The 17,919-nt window shown below is 33.2% G+C and overlaps 3 protein-coding genes across 3 annotated transcripts in view; all 3 read left to right on the top strand.

Moving 5' to 3' along the window:
- Nucleotides 1–10,419, top strand: part of LOC140055053 (uncharacterized) — a 31,655-nt gene extending 21,236 nt beyond the window's left edge. Inside the window, exons 10-17 of the mRNA XM_072100227.1 lie at nt 176–247; nt 852–923; nt 4,466–4,537; nt 5,108–5,179; nt 6,052–6,123; nt 7,065–7,139; nt 7,784–8,619; nt 8,718–10,419. Coding sequence (XP_071956328.1) covers nt 176–247; nt 852–923; nt 4,466–4,537; nt 5,108–5,179; nt 6,052–6,123; nt 7,065–7,139; nt 7,784–8,619; nt 8,718–9,004 — 1,558 coding nt within the window. The 3' untranslated portion in view covers nt 9,005–10,419. The remainder of the gene's footprint in view (nt 1–175; nt 248–851; nt 924–4,465; nt 4,538–5,107; nt 5,180–6,051; nt 6,124–7,064; nt 7,140–7,783; nt 8,620–8,717) is intronic.
- A 421-nt stretch (nt 10,420–10,840) lies between these two features.
- LOC140055552 (solute carrier family 22 member 1-like) lies at nt 10,841–15,355 on the top strand. The gene is made up of 5 exons (XM_072100889.1): nt 10,841–11,289; nt 13,623–13,726; nt 14,134–14,282; nt 14,600–14,768; nt 15,211–15,355. Exons 1-5 carry the CDS (start codon nt 10,864–10,866, stop codon nt 15,353–15,355), a joined length of 993 nt encoding a protein of 330 aa, XP_071956990.1. The 5' UTR covers nt 10,841–10,863.
- A 430-nt stretch (nt 15,356–15,785) lies between these two features.
- On the top strand, nt 15,786–17,866 carry LOC140055265 (organic cation transporter protein-like). Its single transcript, XM_072100559.1, has 5 exons — nt 15,786–15,874; nt 16,231–16,439; nt 16,736–16,850; nt 17,209–17,418; nt 17,579–17,866. Exons 1-5 carry the CDS (start codon nt 15,795–15,797, stop codon nt 17,640–17,642), a joined length of 678 nt encoding a protein of 225 aa, XP_071956660.1. The 5' UTR covers nt 15,786–15,794; the 3' UTR covers nt 17,643–17,866.
- Nucleotides 17,867–17,919: the final 53 nt, after the last annotated feature.

The raw sequence follows: 17,919 nt of genomic DNA, 5'->3' as shown, positions 1-17,919 counted from the left end.
ACCGTCCGTTTAAATTGTGAGCCATAATAATACAGTTGTGAATATCAGCATAATTTGCGCATTTTATCATACTTGAAACAATTTCAAGCAGTGATATTAGGCTTGTAAAACTTTTTTTTCAACATTTATTTTTATCTAATTTTTATCTAATTTTTTTTTTTTTTTTTTTTTTTAGTAACCTGAACTATAATGAAATATCTGAGTTTGATCCTACGGCATTCAATCATACACCGTATTTACAAAAATTGTAAGTAATTATACTTTGGTTTGCGTGCGAAACCATTCTTTGCCTGTAAGCTCGTCATGAATTCGATTTTACAGACGACTTGAACAAAATGACGTCATGCCTAATTTGCATGAAGTCCTAGTACCTTGTTGCAAATTGAAAACTTCCAAAATAGTTGATTGGTAAAGTTCTTTATGATGGATGACTATTGTATTAGCATGACGTATTATGACGTTTCTAACGACAGTTTAAGATGATATTTGACATTACAAATAAACCATACATTCCCGATCGTCTGACAACGAACATTACCATCTAAATGTCTGATACATTAATGTCACAAAGTGAACATTAGCATTTTTATGTACATTAAATTTCTAAAATTTCACTGTGACGCGTAAGGTACATGTTATAACCCTTTTCAGATAAAAACAATAGTACATTACTAGCATTGTAAGGAAAGTGCTTATTTACTTTTTACCGCTTTTCAACACATGGTGCTGTGTCAGTGGCATGGCATGGTGTTGAAAATGGTTCTAATTTCAGAAGATAACCCTAATAAATTATGCATATACATAAATGTAAGTTAAAACACTATTTGACTGTAATATTTTTTTCACTTTAGAAATGTCCAGTATAACAGGTTGAAAGTACTATTGCCGCCGTTGCTGAAACCACTAACTGACTTACAGGTTTTGTAAGTAAATTTGAAAATTTAATTAAAACATTTAGGCCTCAATCTAAGGTAACACATTCAATCGAATTCACACAGACCAAAACCTGCATATTTAGTTTATGAGCCAGGCATTGTTTGTCGCAAATGAGATATCTAGGCCTACTCATTTTAAGGAGCTACTGAATATGCAAAGACACTACATTACACCATCAACACCATGTGGTTTGTCGCATCTACTGTAGGCCTACTGATTTTATAGGGTGATTCAAAGTATACACTACATTACACAATCATCAACATTATATTTGAATGGTAGAAATATGAATATCATAATTATTCAAATGGTGATCATATTTATGATATTTTCATTGATTTAGATGACGTCGGTATATTTGTATATATATATATATATATATTCATCAATAATATGTTGATATTACGATAGAAATATGCATATAGCAAGATAGTAATAACTATGATTATAATCTCAATGCCATTCATTCGTTTATTATTCACTGTTATTTATTTATTTAGTCAAAATCATTGTCAACATATCTACACAAAACAACAAGAAAAATACACATGAAATGGAGTTTAAAACTTTTTTCAATCACGGAACGGAAGACGGTGCCGTGTTGTGAATTAATTGAAAATCATGGTATTAAAAAGGAACAATCGTGTATTATGTAGCTTTACATCTAGGATGATCTTACTTCTCCGATACAGATTTAGCAATTATAGCGTCAGAGATTTTATTTCTCAAATTTACTGAATTAATTTATGATCCGCGGAGTAATGCAAGTTGTTAAAGATATTAATACTAAAGCAAAGAAGTTGATTTCTTATTAGACACGTACATTCGCTGTATTATGAACCAAAAGTTAACCTGTGTGTTAGTGCTCTTACTCGAAATCACGATTGGTTCGGTTTCGCATGGAATGATTTGCGGAATGAAATTTGTTAAAATCTAATAAGCTTATTTGAATAGGTCTTGAGGGGTAGTTTATAATAGTATAATTATGTCACGAGTTGATGCGGTTATAAACCTGGAAGAATTAAAGTATTACTCTGATTACATATTGAAACGATCTCTTAATCTCAATTAGATGTTTACATCTGACTTTCTGTAACCTTTATATTAAAGAATATAGATCTGAATCGACCGTATAAAATAAGAAAATAAATCCCCACGGTGTTTTAAGGGAAAGAAAAAATAGCTAGTAGCGGAGGTGAAGTTATATAAGAAATTACTTTTATATATATATATATAAATATATGATCTGAATCGACACGTTACCCGTATAAAATAAGAAAATAAGAGCCTATGGTACTTTAAGGGAAATACAAAATTGGCTATAAGTAGCAGTTGTGAAGTTATACATAAGAAATTGGTTTTATCGCTGCCAATGTCAATTATGCCTTAACTTAATAGGAAAACATTATGACATAACAGACAGATAATTTACACCATCGGGTCTCTACAACAGTAATGTTAGCATCCAAAACAATTAGGTAACGTCTCTTTTTTCATTATGTGTATTTTGATTTCTCGTTTAAGGTGTTTCCATGGCAATACCGTTTCCTTCCAATAGAAATTTATCCCATCCAATGAAAATTCATGTTTTATCCGATGAAAAGACATGTTTCATCCGATGAAATTACGTGTTTCATTCAATGCAAACTCTGTTTCTCCAATGAAAAGACATGTTTCATCTAATGAAAATACATTATATACAATGAAAGCACATCCAATGATAAGAAAGTTTTCGTGAAACATTCCAAATTATCAGCAGCAGTGAACAACCGGTTAGCTTGCCTTTGGGTTTCACCACTATTTGTTTTCAACGATATAATGTCGCTGTTAATTGTTTTTCTTGTCTCAAACTATGTTTATAATAATACGATTTGTTGAGTTATCTATCAGCATTAAATTAAGTTTACGAAAACAAGCAAGTTGACCCATTTTTATGCTCAAATTTCCCATAAATCAATCCTGTTTAAAAGGTCGTAATGTCTGTTCTAATGTTAAGACATCATCATTCATTTTCAATACGCCCTCAATTCATAGTCGTCTGCAGTATTTCCCCGGGGTCTCTAATTAAAGTGATATAATTGCAATATCTGAAATGTCTCGAACAAATCATGTTTTCACGTAATGTAGGCTGAATTGAATGACAAAACCCTCTAAAATTAAATGCAAGATATGAAATAAACGAGGCTTATTTCTTGATGATATCGTTTCGTACATCGCAGACAGAGTCCTTAGGTCTATGTTTGCTATCTTAAATATGGAGAGTAAAAACGTACTATACTAGTTCTTCACAGAAGAAAAGGAACATACTGTTGTGATTAACCTTTTATTTTATTGGTGTCATAGGTTATTTAAGTACTAAAAGTAAAAGCATATAGAGTATATTCCTACTATAATGAATAGTTCTCAAGACATTATGCCCTAAAGGGATTTAAACCACGTGATACACACGTATGTCGTACGCATTTTGTCGACGAGTTTATGCCAGACGTTTCCCTTTGAACCCGTGATTTAATCATTATTTTAAACCTGAAAATCGGCGTCTTTTTTTCTTCACCCGACTTTCCCGTAACACTTCACACATGACTATTTAAAAATGTTTTAAAAAAACTTTACCACCGAATGTATTGTTATAGGGTTACACTTATTAGATCATAAAAAAGAGCATGTTTCGTGGTTTTCATTTTTTATTTGCTCAGTTTTTATTAATTTTTTTTTAAAGTGAAATGCAAATTTGACATATAACTGTATCTTCAAGTTACAACCCATACAACTCAATTGACACACAATATAGCAAAATAGTATACAGTTTTTCTATTACCAACATTGAACTTTCACCGAGTTTAGTTATTTTAGGTTGTGTATAAGTCAGATTTTCCAGGTGTTACGCGTCAGTAAGTGTCCCCGTGATCAATTTGCGCAACGTGTCCAGGTGTCGTAGTGCTTTTAGTCACTGTTTATTTGCTAGATGTGTCAGCTGGACATGCAATAACAGAGTGAATGCTTCCGCTTTCGTTGCTACACCTTACACCTGGAGGATGTTCTGTTGTCGGTCTGACCAAAGCAATCTAACAACAGGACACTGAACTCGACTTGCCAAGATAGGAACTCTTAACAGTCCCTTGATCTTATGTCTGGCTGCGACAAATACTAAACAGTATGGTCCACATAAGCTTGGTTCCCACTAGAACGTAACGCAAGGACGTAAACGCATCGCTTGTGATTGGTCGTTGCGTTACGTCCTTGCGTTGCGTCGGTAGTGGGAACCACGCTTAAGTTAAGGCGCGTGGAACTGATCGCAGCCACACAGATAAACCCTTTGATCTCCGGAGTTCATCATCTTGTTGAGAGATTGCCTTGGTCTGGAACCTACGTACGCATGTTTCTGTGTTGAAGAAGAATAGAGTGAGAGATTTATGTCCTCGCATGCGTACAATAAATCAACATTAAAATAGTTATAATACCGTACATAATTATAAATATCTGTTTTTTCTTCAAGATAAATTTGAAATGTATGTAATTTTCATTTCAGAGGGATGAGTTTTAATGAGATTTCGGATATCAAAACTGGATTTTTTGATAGTCAAACACATCTCGAGGATTTGTAAGTTAACCTTTAAACAGTTTATTCCATATTATAGGCCAATTTGTATTTATCAACACCATCCGCTTTAAAGTTACTGTTATTATATAATACAGGTATCTCTAAATGTTTATGAACATTTTCTTCTTCATAACTTAGATTTACTTAAATTCACAACTGCCATTGGTTCGCATTTAATTGCACACATTAGTCCCATACATCCATTAATAAAAACAAAATTAAATACGAACAAGACAACGTAATATTGTTAATAAAACAATTTCCACAAATATAATTATTGTTCATGAAATCGATCAGAAAGATAGAACATCTGCAGTTTGAATAAACTTCGAGGAATGTATTGAGTAAATGTTTAACAAAATGCTAAATGAGCAATGATGATAAATCTATGTAATTGTTTGACAATGCTTTCTACTTATTTCATCAATATGCTTAAACCTTGTTTTCAATTCCCATTGGGTTTGGTTTACTTTAAGACTTTTGGTTAATGTATCTTTTGTATTGTTTTGAAATGCATTATTTTAGTATTTACCATAATTCATTTTTTATCACATACTATTTTTCTAATAGGCTTTTAATGGGGAACAAACTTACTGTAATTAAAGTCGGCATGTTTCAAAATCTGTACGGATTAAGGTCTATGTGAGTATCGGTTAAATTAGTCTGTATTATAGGAAAACATTCTGTGACGTGTCAACGTCAAACTTATATAGGCAAATTGATGAGTATCAAAGATAATTTCTTGATAAAGAGTCATAAATGCCACCGTATTATAGAATAAGATATATTTGAATATTAGGCCATTTGCTAAGAAACAAACTGGCAAATTCCTATTTCAAAATCCTGGATCCGCCAGATCTTGTGGTTTGATTTAATTTTGATAATATTTTATGCAATTAAAGATTTAATGACAAAAATATCTCCATAATCTGAAACATTATGTACGGAAGCCCTTTCAGTCCACTGGTGAATATATTTGAACAATCGGCCTTTTACTAAGAAACAAAATGGCAACTTCCTATTTCAAAATCCTGGATCCGCCAGATCTTGTGATTTGATTTAGTGTCGCTAACATTTTATGCAATTAAAGATTTAATGACAAAAACATCTCTACAATCTGAAACATTATGTACGGAAGCCCATTCAGGCCACTGGTAAATTTTAAGAGGCTTCCGTAACTCTGGGTTGTTTTATTCACTCCTGCGTGGCGATTTCTCGGTCTACAAGTCTGTAGATATTTCGAGGCTTTTCGATGTTTCAAGCTCAAGTAGTATACGTATGAAACGCCATATGTGCCAAAATATTTATATTTTTACTAATATTAAATCAAAACTCGATCTGGACTAGACGATTGCGTGTATGTGAATAAAATTATAGTAATATTATTTCAGTACTGGAAAATACAATACACATGTATAATAAATTAAATTGTTAAGATTTATAGAACTGTCATAAACATATTCTCTATGGTCTTGTGTTAATATATTTTCTATCTTTTTCTAATAATGTTTTAGGACACTGAGGGAAAATAAAATTCATGAGATTGAAGCTCATTCGTTCGATCACGTAGAGAGTTTGCGGTCATTGTAAGTATATTACATTTCTCTGCATTATGTGTTTTTTCTTTATGTAAAATGACATTAGTGTTCATCTGTTGTGCAAATATAATAAAAGTAGACATTTTAATTTATATATACTGAAGTTTGCACAGTGAATATACACTAATAATTTGCTTTTTAGCAAAAAAACTTTGCCAGCAGAAAACAGGCCCCATGTGTTTCCAATGTAGCATCTCGATATTTCAGTTGTTATGCTCCAGCCGTAAAAACTGCTCCAGTCGTCTTCTAGAGCATAAAAACTGCTCCAGTCGTCTTCTAGAGCATAAAAACTGCTCCAGTCGTCTTTTAGAGCTTAAAAACTGCTTCAGTCGTCTTCTAGAGCATAAAAACTGCTCCAGTCGTCTTCTAGAGCATAACAACTGCTCCAGCCGTCTTCTAGAACATAACAACTGCTCCAGCCGTCTTCTAGAGCATAAAAACTGCTCCAGCCGTCTTCTAGAGCATAAAAACTGCTCCAGTCGTCTTTTAGAGCTTAAAAACTGCTCCAGCCGTCTTCTAGAGCATAAAAACTGCTCCAGCCGTCTTCTGGAGCATAAAAACTGCTCCAGTCGTCTTCTAGAGCATAAAAACTGCTCCAGCCGTCTTCTAGAGCATAAAAACTGCTCCAGTCGTCTTCTAGGGCATAAAAACTGCTCCAGTCGTCCTCTGGAGCATAACAACTGAAACATCGAGATACTCAACACATGTATGCCAAAACCTGACTTCAAAACTAAATAGATTGAGTTTAATGATTTTTAGGCCTATTCATAATAAGAAAAGAACAATAATAATAATACGTAATTATGTTTAGTCTTACCGTTACTTGAATAAGGTGTACGGTGCTAAACAATGATTTCTAAATCTCATCGTTTCGAAATATAAAGTCAATGTGACAAATCAAACTTAAGAAAGATTTAATTTTCTTTCAGATTTTTGGCGAAGAATCCATTTGAATCTTTGCCGGATCATGTTTTCTGTGCTATGACAAACAATCTTGATACCGTGTAAGTAGCGATATTGAAATAATTTGACACCTGGATTTAACTTAGTCAAAATACGTCTTTAGATTCATAGATCTGAGAAATCTGAGCGTTCACACGTTTGATATGAGCTAAATAGATTTAAACTAATAAAATAATAATCGTAGAAATTCCTTGTAGACGACCTGAGGCTTTGTTTAACTAATGTTAAATTCAACACTGCAATTACAAACACGCTATAATTCATTACATTATAATACGTTAATAAAAAGAAACTTAATGCAAGTAAATATATTCAATCTATCCAGTATTAAAAAATGTTTCTTGTAGAATTTAAGAAATGGCTTATTAACCAACCAACCACTTACTCATAAAATTGTGAAGCTCAAAGATCCTGTTTATACTCTGCTGTTTTTTAGAAATGGTCGTATTCTGTAAAAATGTAATTTACCATAAAAACTTGGTAATTATGATCGTCATTGCAGTTTGACGGGGCCTAACTTTTATTTGTCATTTGAACTAAACCTGAAGATACGGGGCACCTTTCGAGACATTGCTAAATATGTTATAGTATAGTAGGTTTACGTAATTTAGTGTCCCGAACATTTTCATGATAAAATAGATTACCCCTTTTTACTATTTTTTACACTAGTATTTTAATATTTCAGAGAGTTTGATTCTTTTTCATTTTGTGGTTTTGCACCACACGCCCGTCATTGCTACCCAAAGACAGACGGTCTCTCGTCCGTAGAACACATGCTTAAAAATGTGATCCTTCGCATCAGTGTTTGGATCGTGGGCAGTGTTGCGCTGTTTGGTAACATATTCGTTCTGACGACACGACTTTTCGTCAACGAGACAAAACGCGTTCACGCGTTTCTCATCATGAATCTTGCAATGGCGGATCTACTGATGGGCGTGTACCTGTACATAGTTGCCATTCATGGCGCATTATTCAGCGATGAATATATTTTACACGATCTTGTTTGGCGCTCGAGTGAGATTTGTACTATTGCTGGATGTTTAAGCATTTTGTCAAGTTTAATGTCCGTGTTCACACTTAGCGTCATCACACTTGATCGTTACGTCAGCATTGTACACCCGTTTAGTTACGAAAGGAAAAGTTTGCTACGGGCGGCAATTTTGATGGCGGCGCTGTGGTTGTTTTCGATCAGTTTAGTGGTGTTACCAGTGATCCTGAAGGCATCGTTCGGTGGATTGTTCTACGGAAGTAACGGCGTTTGCCTGCCGTTACAGATTCGTCATCCGTGGGCATCTGGTTGGGTGTTTACTACAACACTCTTTGTCGGTATAAACACCGTATTCTTCATGTTTGTTGTGTACGCGTATATTGCGATGTTTATTATGATACGACGGGCTGATGACGTCAGGTCGACTAAGAAAAGTCAGGACAGTGCGATTCTTGTCAGGTTTACTTTATTGGTGTTTACGGACATGCTTTGCTGGCTCCCCATATGCGTCATCAAAATCTTAGCAATAGCTGGTAAGTGTAAAACATTTTTTTACAGTATTAGGAAGGAATATCGATCTCCGCAGAGGTCTGGTTAATGTTTCTAACTAATCACCGCTTTTTTTTTGTAGGGCATCCTGTGTCAGGCGACGTCTACTCCTGGTTGGCTGTTTTCGTTTTACCCATTAACGCAGCATTAAACCCCATGTTATACACAATAACAAGTAAACTCTTCAGACAACAGCTTAGAATTATACTCCACAAGTGTCGACGTTATACTGGCTACAGAAGAGGTCGACGTGACGATGACTCCGACTCGTTCAAACGCTCGGGAACCAGACTATCACTTATACCCATTCGATCAAAAGCTTCACTTAAGTCAAAGTCAAGTATCGATAAATCAAAACAAAATACATGAGTAGTTACAAAACTGCATATTTTATATTGGAAAGCAGTGTTTTGATTGGTTCCTAATATGATTCAATGTAAGGGCAACGCAAACAATCACGGCCGGCACGATATCCTCCCGAACGGTTGTTTGTGATTGGTCAACTTACTTACGTTGCGCGTACGCCCTTGAGTTTCTTCCAATTGGGAACCAAGCTTTAGGATAGATATTGTAATATATGTAAATAAGATAATTAGATAATTATAATAGATTAAGTGTAAAGTGTATCATTATTTTATATTGAAGTTTTATTTTATGTATCGGTATATGTTTCATCTATATAAAGTGGAATACTACGTATCACTATTATTAATATATTTAATTATAAATAGTATCAAATTAGTTTGCTGATAAGATATGAATATTTATTTTCGAAATGTTACAATGGACAACGGACTACTGTACATAAGTTTTGATTCGTGAAATTATCATTAAAAAAAACTAAATTACGCATTGGTAAACACTGTTTTAGTTTAAATAGGTTAAATATCATCCGAATTTGAAATCACGGAAAGAAACAAGTTACGGTTGTTGATATTTTGTACAAATTAGTTATAGCATGGAGGAAAAAATACATTTATTTTTTCCTCCATAGTTATAGTAAACTCAACAATATAGGTGGCGCTATTACATTTATATTTACGCACGACACTGACAGATTGGTAATTTGACTGACGACTGACAAAACAGTTCTTACGATTGACTTGATTCGTAAAAGTGTAAGGATGGTAAAGTATGAGAGTCAATGCAGCTGTAAAACAATATATCCTTTCTATCTTGACTTGACAAAGAATGTCTGTATGTATAGTGAAATATTTAGAACGGGAAGCTTTCATTAGTGGGACTGACTTAGGCCTAGGCCTACTGATATTCGACAAGGAACGGGACGAGACGAGACGATAACCAATCAATTCGTAACGAAAGGTATTAGCTTGGTTCCCACTACGACGCAACCCAAGGACGTAAGTGCAACGCAAGCGAATTGACCAATGACAAACGACAATATCGGATAATACATCGCTGTGATTGGTAAAATTAGGCCTACTTACGTTGCGCTTACGTTCTTGCGTTGTTTCCTAGTGAGAACCGAGCTTTAACCAGGATTATATGATCATTTGAAAATGTTGGTCAATATGATTTAGTCGTAGATACAATCCCCAGCCTATATATACGCCTGTATATACGTTTATTTTTTTACCAAACACATTTACAAAATGTATGATTTGATAAAAAGATTTTTGTTTTTATTACACACCAGACATTTAAATATATATTATCAACACTTTGATTTCTAACATGGGCATTATTTTAAACAAAACACTATTTTCTAGGTCTACGGTATAATTTTATTCCGTAATGTCCGTTTACATTGTATATTACTTATTTTGACATTGAACGACTTTCAATATGTGTAATAAATTCCATCAATTACATTTTGTTACTCTGTTTTCCTTTCGACCGTATATGATTAAGTTACCACACTTGCTGTTGATGCATATGTTGATAGCTTGTGAAAGGTCCATGTGTTTCAACTGATATGGTAATTAAATATGTTCCACGATTATGCAAATGAGAGTACGCGAACAATTTAGTTACTCCTCGCATACACAGTTGTTATTCATAAAGGGGCAAGTCATTTATATAGCATAATGATTTGAATAATTTAGAAAAGTAGTTAAAATGGCGTTTTTATTTCCAAATTCTAATCACATCATAATCTATTATAACAATAAAAAATAATTGATTAAAACATATTCAAGCCGATTATGTGAGAACAGACGCTTCTGTTCTATTACTGTACTCATCAACGTTTCCCATTCGTTCTCTGAATGCTGATTAGGAAGTACATTGCAATGAAATTTAACGATATTTTCGTATATACAGGGCAATATGGCCTATACCAAAAAATAATTTCGATTTCGGTTTGTTTTTTTATCACTTCCAACGTCTTGGCTACTATATCGGTTGTTTTTACCAATGGTGATATGGATCACCATTGCAAGTATGTTGAAAGTTACAACGCAACGGCGGCGGTCAGTGCAGACTCCGGTGCAGACTACGATGGCATTTGTGAGGACTCGGACTGCTGGGAGGAAGGCCTTAGAAATCTACCAGCAGACGACAAGAGCAGTCTTTTAATCAACGAAACGCAGTGTACAATGTATATTGTCGAAAGTAATGTAACGGATTTGGTGAAATGTAAACATGGATGGACTTACGACAGATCTCAATATGATTCAACTATTGTTTCAGCGGTATGTATGTTATGTAGAACTCAACGTTGTTTTTTGTTTGTTTTTTTGCGCCGTATAGGAAACACAATTTGAAGATTTGGTATATTTTTTTAATTTATTTTTTCTTTATTTCGTATTTAAATGTACATATACAGCATCACAGATACAAAGCTCTTTAACTAATACATAATTATATAATAAAACAATACCTCAATAATACAAAAGCCCTTCCCGTGAAATCTACAAAGATGTAATTATGATAAGCCATAGAACGTATGAATTGTAATTGTTCTACCTCTAATTTTCAGAATTTAATTAACCTATATTTTAATTGTATGCGTAACTTAATAATATGAACAAAAATATACCACTTTTTCGTTCGTTCGTTCGTTTTTATTTCACAATGCATCAAACTTAATAGTTTTACAAAATAATTAAAAAGTATTAAATAAAAAATGCAAAGCCTGGAAAAGACCAAATAAGCTCAATATAGAGCTTTAAGCCTGGTTTCACCAGAACAAAATACATTAATAGACCAAATAAGCTCAATATACAGCTTTAAGCCTGGTTTCACCAGTACAAAATACATTAATAGACCAAATAAGCTCAATATAGAGCTTTAAGCCTGGTTTCACCAGTACAAAATACACTAATAATTACAATCAAATACAATAAACAACTAGATTTAATTCGTCACTATGACGAATTATAGGTTATATGCATTGATTTAAATAAAGATAATTTATTGATTTAAGATATTTTGATTGATTGATTTTCTCAGAATCTTTAGTTATTTATAATATATTATTATTATAGGATCTTGCTAACGCAAATACAATAGCCGGTATCATAATCCGATCAAAGATCCTTCTGCGTATATAATGTCATAAACCACATTTGTGTTTTTAAATAAATTTCATTATAAATCATCTGTATAATATATACACTAAGAAATACAATTGAACAAACAATACGGATAATAAAAAAAAATCTTATTTCGTTTCGTTTCCGAAGGTGAGACTCGAACTCGGTACCTTGAATGCTATAGACACGAGCAAAGACCACCGTGTATTTACTATGCAGTAACCATTTTGGTGCAGATAGATTATTACATACCGCAATGAATTATAATGTTTTACTATGATGACATCCTTAAAGATTTTTAAAAATAATGCACTGTCAAACTATATACTTTTAACTTTAATATATGAACTTCTTAAGGAAGAAAGTTAATGTTAAGTTTGTTATTTCGGCCTAAGAAAATATTATAATTTGTTTGATTGTCGAAATTAATTTTTGTAAATTTAATATGCCATTAATGATGACTTAATCAACTTTTGTTCTCTTAATTTCATAATAAATCATACATATGATACATACACTTCAAGAAAATGAAATAAAAAATCGGTGTTCCCGAGCATTCTAACGATATATATTATTATTAATTTAAAAATTTAGCATATTTACACGTGCGTAGCCTGTCACTTTTGACGTGCTCGTATAACGCTGTTTCGCGTTGAAAAGTTAATACAATATGATGATATTGTTAAAGAAAGGTTATAAAACAGTAATCGGACAAAAACAGTGCGCAATAACGTTTGACGCGCAGTGCGCGTGCAAAAATCTGCGCACTTATGGCAATTTTTTAAACGCTTAAAATTGCCTGAAACGTACTCTAATTTCATCGAAAATAAATTCTGACAATTTTGAACATTTTAAGCGCGCGTACGCATGCGTTATATGCGCTACGCACGTAATTGTATTGCCATATGATGAAATATGACCTGAAATTTATGAGTACCAAATTTTGTTTAAAAGTGATTCATGCTCTTGTGAAGATATGATTACAAACGTGATTTTGTTAAATCGCGCGTAGACCGCGTAATGTTTGATTGCACACCGTGAAAACATAACCACATCGATTCCTGGCCATAAGGAATATACTCTGAAAAATTGACTTAGTTAGATGAAACTGATATCAAGATAATTGACGGACAAATAGTGCCAAGGAAAGAATAAATAAATAAAATAAATAAATAAAGAAATAAATAAAGATTCTGACAGAATCAAGAGGTTATATGCATGAATGCATATAACCTAATAATTAAATATTAATTAAAGTAGTAGAAATAATATTATATATATATATATATATATATTTTTTTTTAAATACACAATTACGCTACAGGACAACACAAACACAACAAGAGGACAAACGTTTTTTTTAAATTTAAATATATTATTTTTGTATTGAGATGATCGAACTCGTAAAAATGCAGATTAATCTATTACTATAGTTATTTTTAAATGTTATGAAAGTCTTTATTTTATACAATTTCTTTCTGTTTCTACAGTTTGACTTAGTCTGTGAAGACAGTTACAAGGTTTCTCTGTCAATTTCTTTGATTAATGCCGGCAGTTTCTTTGGTTCAATTCTCTGCGGATTTGTATGTGACTAGTAAGTGAACATGTCCCATTTTGACTGGGAGAGGTACCGGTCTGTACCACGGTACCGGTACTGTACTTACGGTACCGGTACTGTACTTACGGTACCATCTCAGAAAACTTAGAAGACGATTAGATCTGCTAGAAAATGTTACAACATTGTTAAGATAATGACGTGATACCGGTACTGTACTACGGTATCGGTACTGTACCATGGTACCGGTACTGTACTTACGGTACCATCTCAGAAAACTTAGAAGATGATTAGATCTGCTAGAAAATGTTACAACATTGTTTAGATAATGATGCGATACCGGTCTGTACTACAGTACCGTTACTGTACGGCAGTACCGGATTACCGGTACCGAAACAAGTTAATGATGCGATTGACGATTACAAATTTCTTTTAACATTTTCTAGTTTTGGAAGAAAGAAGACGATAGTTGTATCATATTGCTTGAAATTTATTATTGGCATTCTGACTGGAATAGCTCCAAACTATTGGACATTCGCTATCCTTCGTTTCATAAGTGGATGTATATTTACCTACATACCTGTCTTTGTATACGGTTAGTGACTTCCTTTTTACAAATGTCAAAGAAACTTTTTATATTCTCAATAGCGAGCTTCTGAGTTAAACTATGACGTAGTTATTCATGTTTCCTAGTGCACATGCGGAGACACAGTTCTCTATTATCATTGTTAGTGACAAAAGCTGGAAACTGTTCAGTTGAATTACTTTACTTTCTGCCCGTTAGGGGTTGTTGGGGCACCGTAGATAATTTTTACTCTCCTCCACGTTACACTGTCCTACTCTGCCATCCTCATTGTCGTATTGTGAGTCAGTTTGGTCAATTCTATTGAATTTGAATTTTTTTTTCTTCAGTAACTGAAATTGTTGGTCCTTCCAAGCGAGCAATGGTGGCCACGTTAGTCACTGTGTACTGGTGCTTCGGTTACATGCTGCTTGCTGTCATGGCCTATTTTGTCAGGTCCTGGAATATTCTTACTCTTGTTATCAACTTAGTATTTGTACCATTTCTAAGTATATTCTTGTGAGTATGTATACTTAAACTAATTATCTCTTTTCTATTTGGCTACTATTACGTTCTTTTTTGTCCTTGATTGTTATATATTACCCTGTCATACATCGTGTTTATACTTTATTCTATATTCATTCATTTCATATACAAATAACAAACAGCAAGATATGAAAATCAAACCTATATATAATCACCATACTAACCTGTATTAAGATAATAATAATAATAACTTGTTTCCAAAGGGGTCCAAGAGATACATGGAAGACAAATATTATCAAAATTATCAAAATATTATTATTATCAAATAGTATCAAAATTAAAATTACAAAAGTAGTAGTAGTTCTTAAAAGTACATAACGAAATACAAACACTGTATACATAAATTATATGTATTATATTATGTATAATTATTATGATTGAAAGAATTAAACTTGCTATAATTCCACCTTTTTAGTTTTATTCCAGAGTCTCCTCGTTGGTTGATTCTTAAGGATAGAAAAGAAGAAGCGAAGCGCGTTCTTCAACAAATTGCAAAAGTAAATAAGAAAAAGAAGATACCAGACGAGACACTTGAACTTTTAGAAGATAATGAAGTATGACAGTTAAGCGTGGTTCCCACTAGCGACGCAACGCAAGGACGTAACGCAACGCAAGTGAATTGACCAATCACAAGCGATGGCTTATTCGCTTGTGATTGCTAACTGTCTATAACTTCGCTTGCCATTGGTTAAAACGCTTGCGTTGCGTTTAAGTCCTTGCGTTACGTTCTAGTGGGAACCAAGCTTTACGTTGTTTGTATTTTAAAAATATATAGGCCTAATTAACATTTTTATTGTGATAAAATACATTTTTTTAAATTTGATTATTATGTCGTCCGTGTGGCCACAAAGATAGCAAAGGAAATGTAACTGATATTTTTTAATAAATACTTCTATTAACTGTGCGTAGAACAACTTCATAGCTAAAGATCGCAAACACAATTGTATTCGAGGTCTTCTTTTTTCCTTTTAAATTTTCCCTTAGAACAGCGAAGAGAAAATGCAAAGGAAGACAAACCCACTTGTCCTTATTCGCTATCCGCTCATGAGACGGAAGACTTTGAACATAGCCTTCAGCTGGTATAGTACATTTGTTATTCGTTTTGTTAGCTTTTTACAAGATTTGTTTTATAAAGGACAACGGAATATCGTCATTTCTATACGCTACTCCTGAAACAGTTCGAATTTTAAATAAAGTTGTAATAGTGCATTCACAATGAGGAATTTATTTAGATTTATATAAATAAAATTAATAGACAAGATAATGTTTGATTAATTTACAGAAAGTATGAGAGGTACTGTTCCTATATAAGGTACATCACAAGATCACAAATCAAACAAATAAATTAGGGTAGTGTTAGATCCTCAACTCGACGACAACTTATTCCAAATTTTCTGATTTAATGATTCACAACTAATTGTCTGTTCTTACACAGGTTTACGATCAATCTGGTTTACTATGGAATAACGTATGGCATCGAATCTTTTAAAGTCAACGTTTATATTGGAATATTCCTCAGTGGTGTTAGCGAGATTTTTGCTTATCTTTTTACGTGGTTTGTTCTTCAGAAGTTTGGTAGGCGTTACACATTAGCAGGAACGTTAGTCCTAGGTGGAATTGCATGTTTTATCAACATATGGATTCGTAAGTTACTTTGATATGTTAAGCCTATTTTTCCATTAGGCGAATGTGTTCGCGCGAATCGAAAGCATTAGCTTATACGCAAGCGTAGAGAGGGAAACATGAATATATGCTGAAGTTTTCGATTCGCGTGAACAAATTCGCCTAGTATAGTGGAAAATCGGCTTTACGCACTTTGTAATAATCTACACACTCTATAATAAGTCGCCTATTGTAATGGAAGTTGTGTTGCTTTGTAATATAAGTTTTCGCAAGTCGCAATGTTCTTTAATTTAAGATTTTACATTTTTACATTTTAGCCGTGAGTTTTGTTGGACTAAGGACGGCCGTAGCCATGTTCGGAAAATTCTTTATTGCTTCTGCATTTGCAATTGTATACGTTTTTTCAGCTGAACTTTTTCCAACAGATGTTAGGTGAGTAACTTACACAAACGACATAATGACAGATATCTGGACCAAAATGAAAAAAAAAACACATGTTATTATAAATCTTGATGTGACTTAACCTTTGTGTACATTGTTACTGAATCGTATGTACCACCAATAACACGTTTTAAATCTCTGTACAAGAATAGATTTTACCTTTCGGGCGTTAATTATATTGCCTTGATTTTGATAATAATTTGTTTATAATTTGAGATAACGGATAATGGATTTGATGATAATAATCTGATAATTTTTGGGCTCCAATCGAATTTCAATCTGGTCATCTCTCTCCTCATAACACGTTATTCCATATATCAAAACTTTATCCCCACCTTGACTTTACTAGGACTATTGGTGTAGGAATCTGTTCCTTTTGTTCCTGTGCATCCGGTATGCTTGCGCCTCAAGTCCTATTCTTTGGAAAACTTTGGACACACCTTCCGTTGGTTACCTTTAGCGTAATGTCAGTTTCTGCTGGACTTTTTGCGCTTCTTCTACCTGAAACAATAAATGTACCTTTGCCGCAGACAATAGAAGAAGCCGAGATGATGACCAGGTAAGTTGCTGTTTCGTCTTTTATAATCCGTATCTGGCTGGCATTTTCATGCTAAATACGAGCAAATTAGGTACGTTAGACTACTAATGATTTATACTATCTGAGATACAATACAATTGTTATTGCTATTGTTTCAGATAATATCAATTTTCTTTCACAGAAACATTATTGCTAGGCAACAAACACAAGATGGTGTTCATCACTTACAACCACTAAAGATGTGAACAGATGAGCTGCCATTATTTTAATAGACCAATTTTGCTACCTACCACAAGGAACAAATAGAATAATTTGGGCATATTACAAAAACATAAATTCTCTTTTTCCATTAATAGAACTTTCATTATTTTGTTATATATAGGCCCTACACTTGTTTGTAATACGAATTTTGTTACTACTGAATTCTACTAAATTGTTTACCTACATAATTATGCCAAGATAAAATAAAAACAGCCGAAAACTGTTTTATATTTTTATTTCTTTAAAAAATGTCAATTTATA

This window comes from Antedon mediterranea, chromosome 7, assembly GCF_964355755.1.
Source record: "Antedon mediterranea chromosome 7, ecAntMedi1.1, whole genome shotgun sequence".
Classification (NCBI taxonomy): domain Eukaryota; kingdom Metazoa; phylum Echinodermata; class Crinoidea; order Comatulida; family Antedonidae; genus Antedon; species Antedon mediterranea.
This window is presented reverse-complemented; position numbering and strand designations above follow the sequence as displayed.

Coding starts and splice junctions, on each gene's coding strand:
- LOC140055265 (XM_072100559.1), top strand. CDS start 15,795: ATGCAAAGGAAGACAAACCCACTTGTCCTTATTCGCTATCCGCTCATG. Junction 15,875..16,230: donor TTGAACATAGCCTTCAGCTG/GTATAGTACATT, acceptor GTTCTTACACAG/GTTTACGATCAATCTGGTTT. Junction 16,851..17,208: donor CTTTTTCCAACAGATGTTAG/GTGAGTAACTTA, acceptor TGACTTTACTAG/GACTATTGGTGTAGGAATCT.
- LOC140055552 (XM_072100889.1), top strand. CDS start 10,864: ATGCTGATTAGGAAGTACATTGCAATGAAATTTAACGATATTTTCGTA. Junction 14,283..14,599: donor CATACCTGTCTTTGTATACG/GTTAGTGACTTC, acceptor TTTTTTCTTCAG/TAACTGAAATTGTTGGTCCT. Junction 14,769..15,210: donor CCATTTCTAAGTATATTCTT/GTGAGTATGTAT, acceptor CCACCTTTTTAG/TTTTATTCCAGAGTCTCCTC.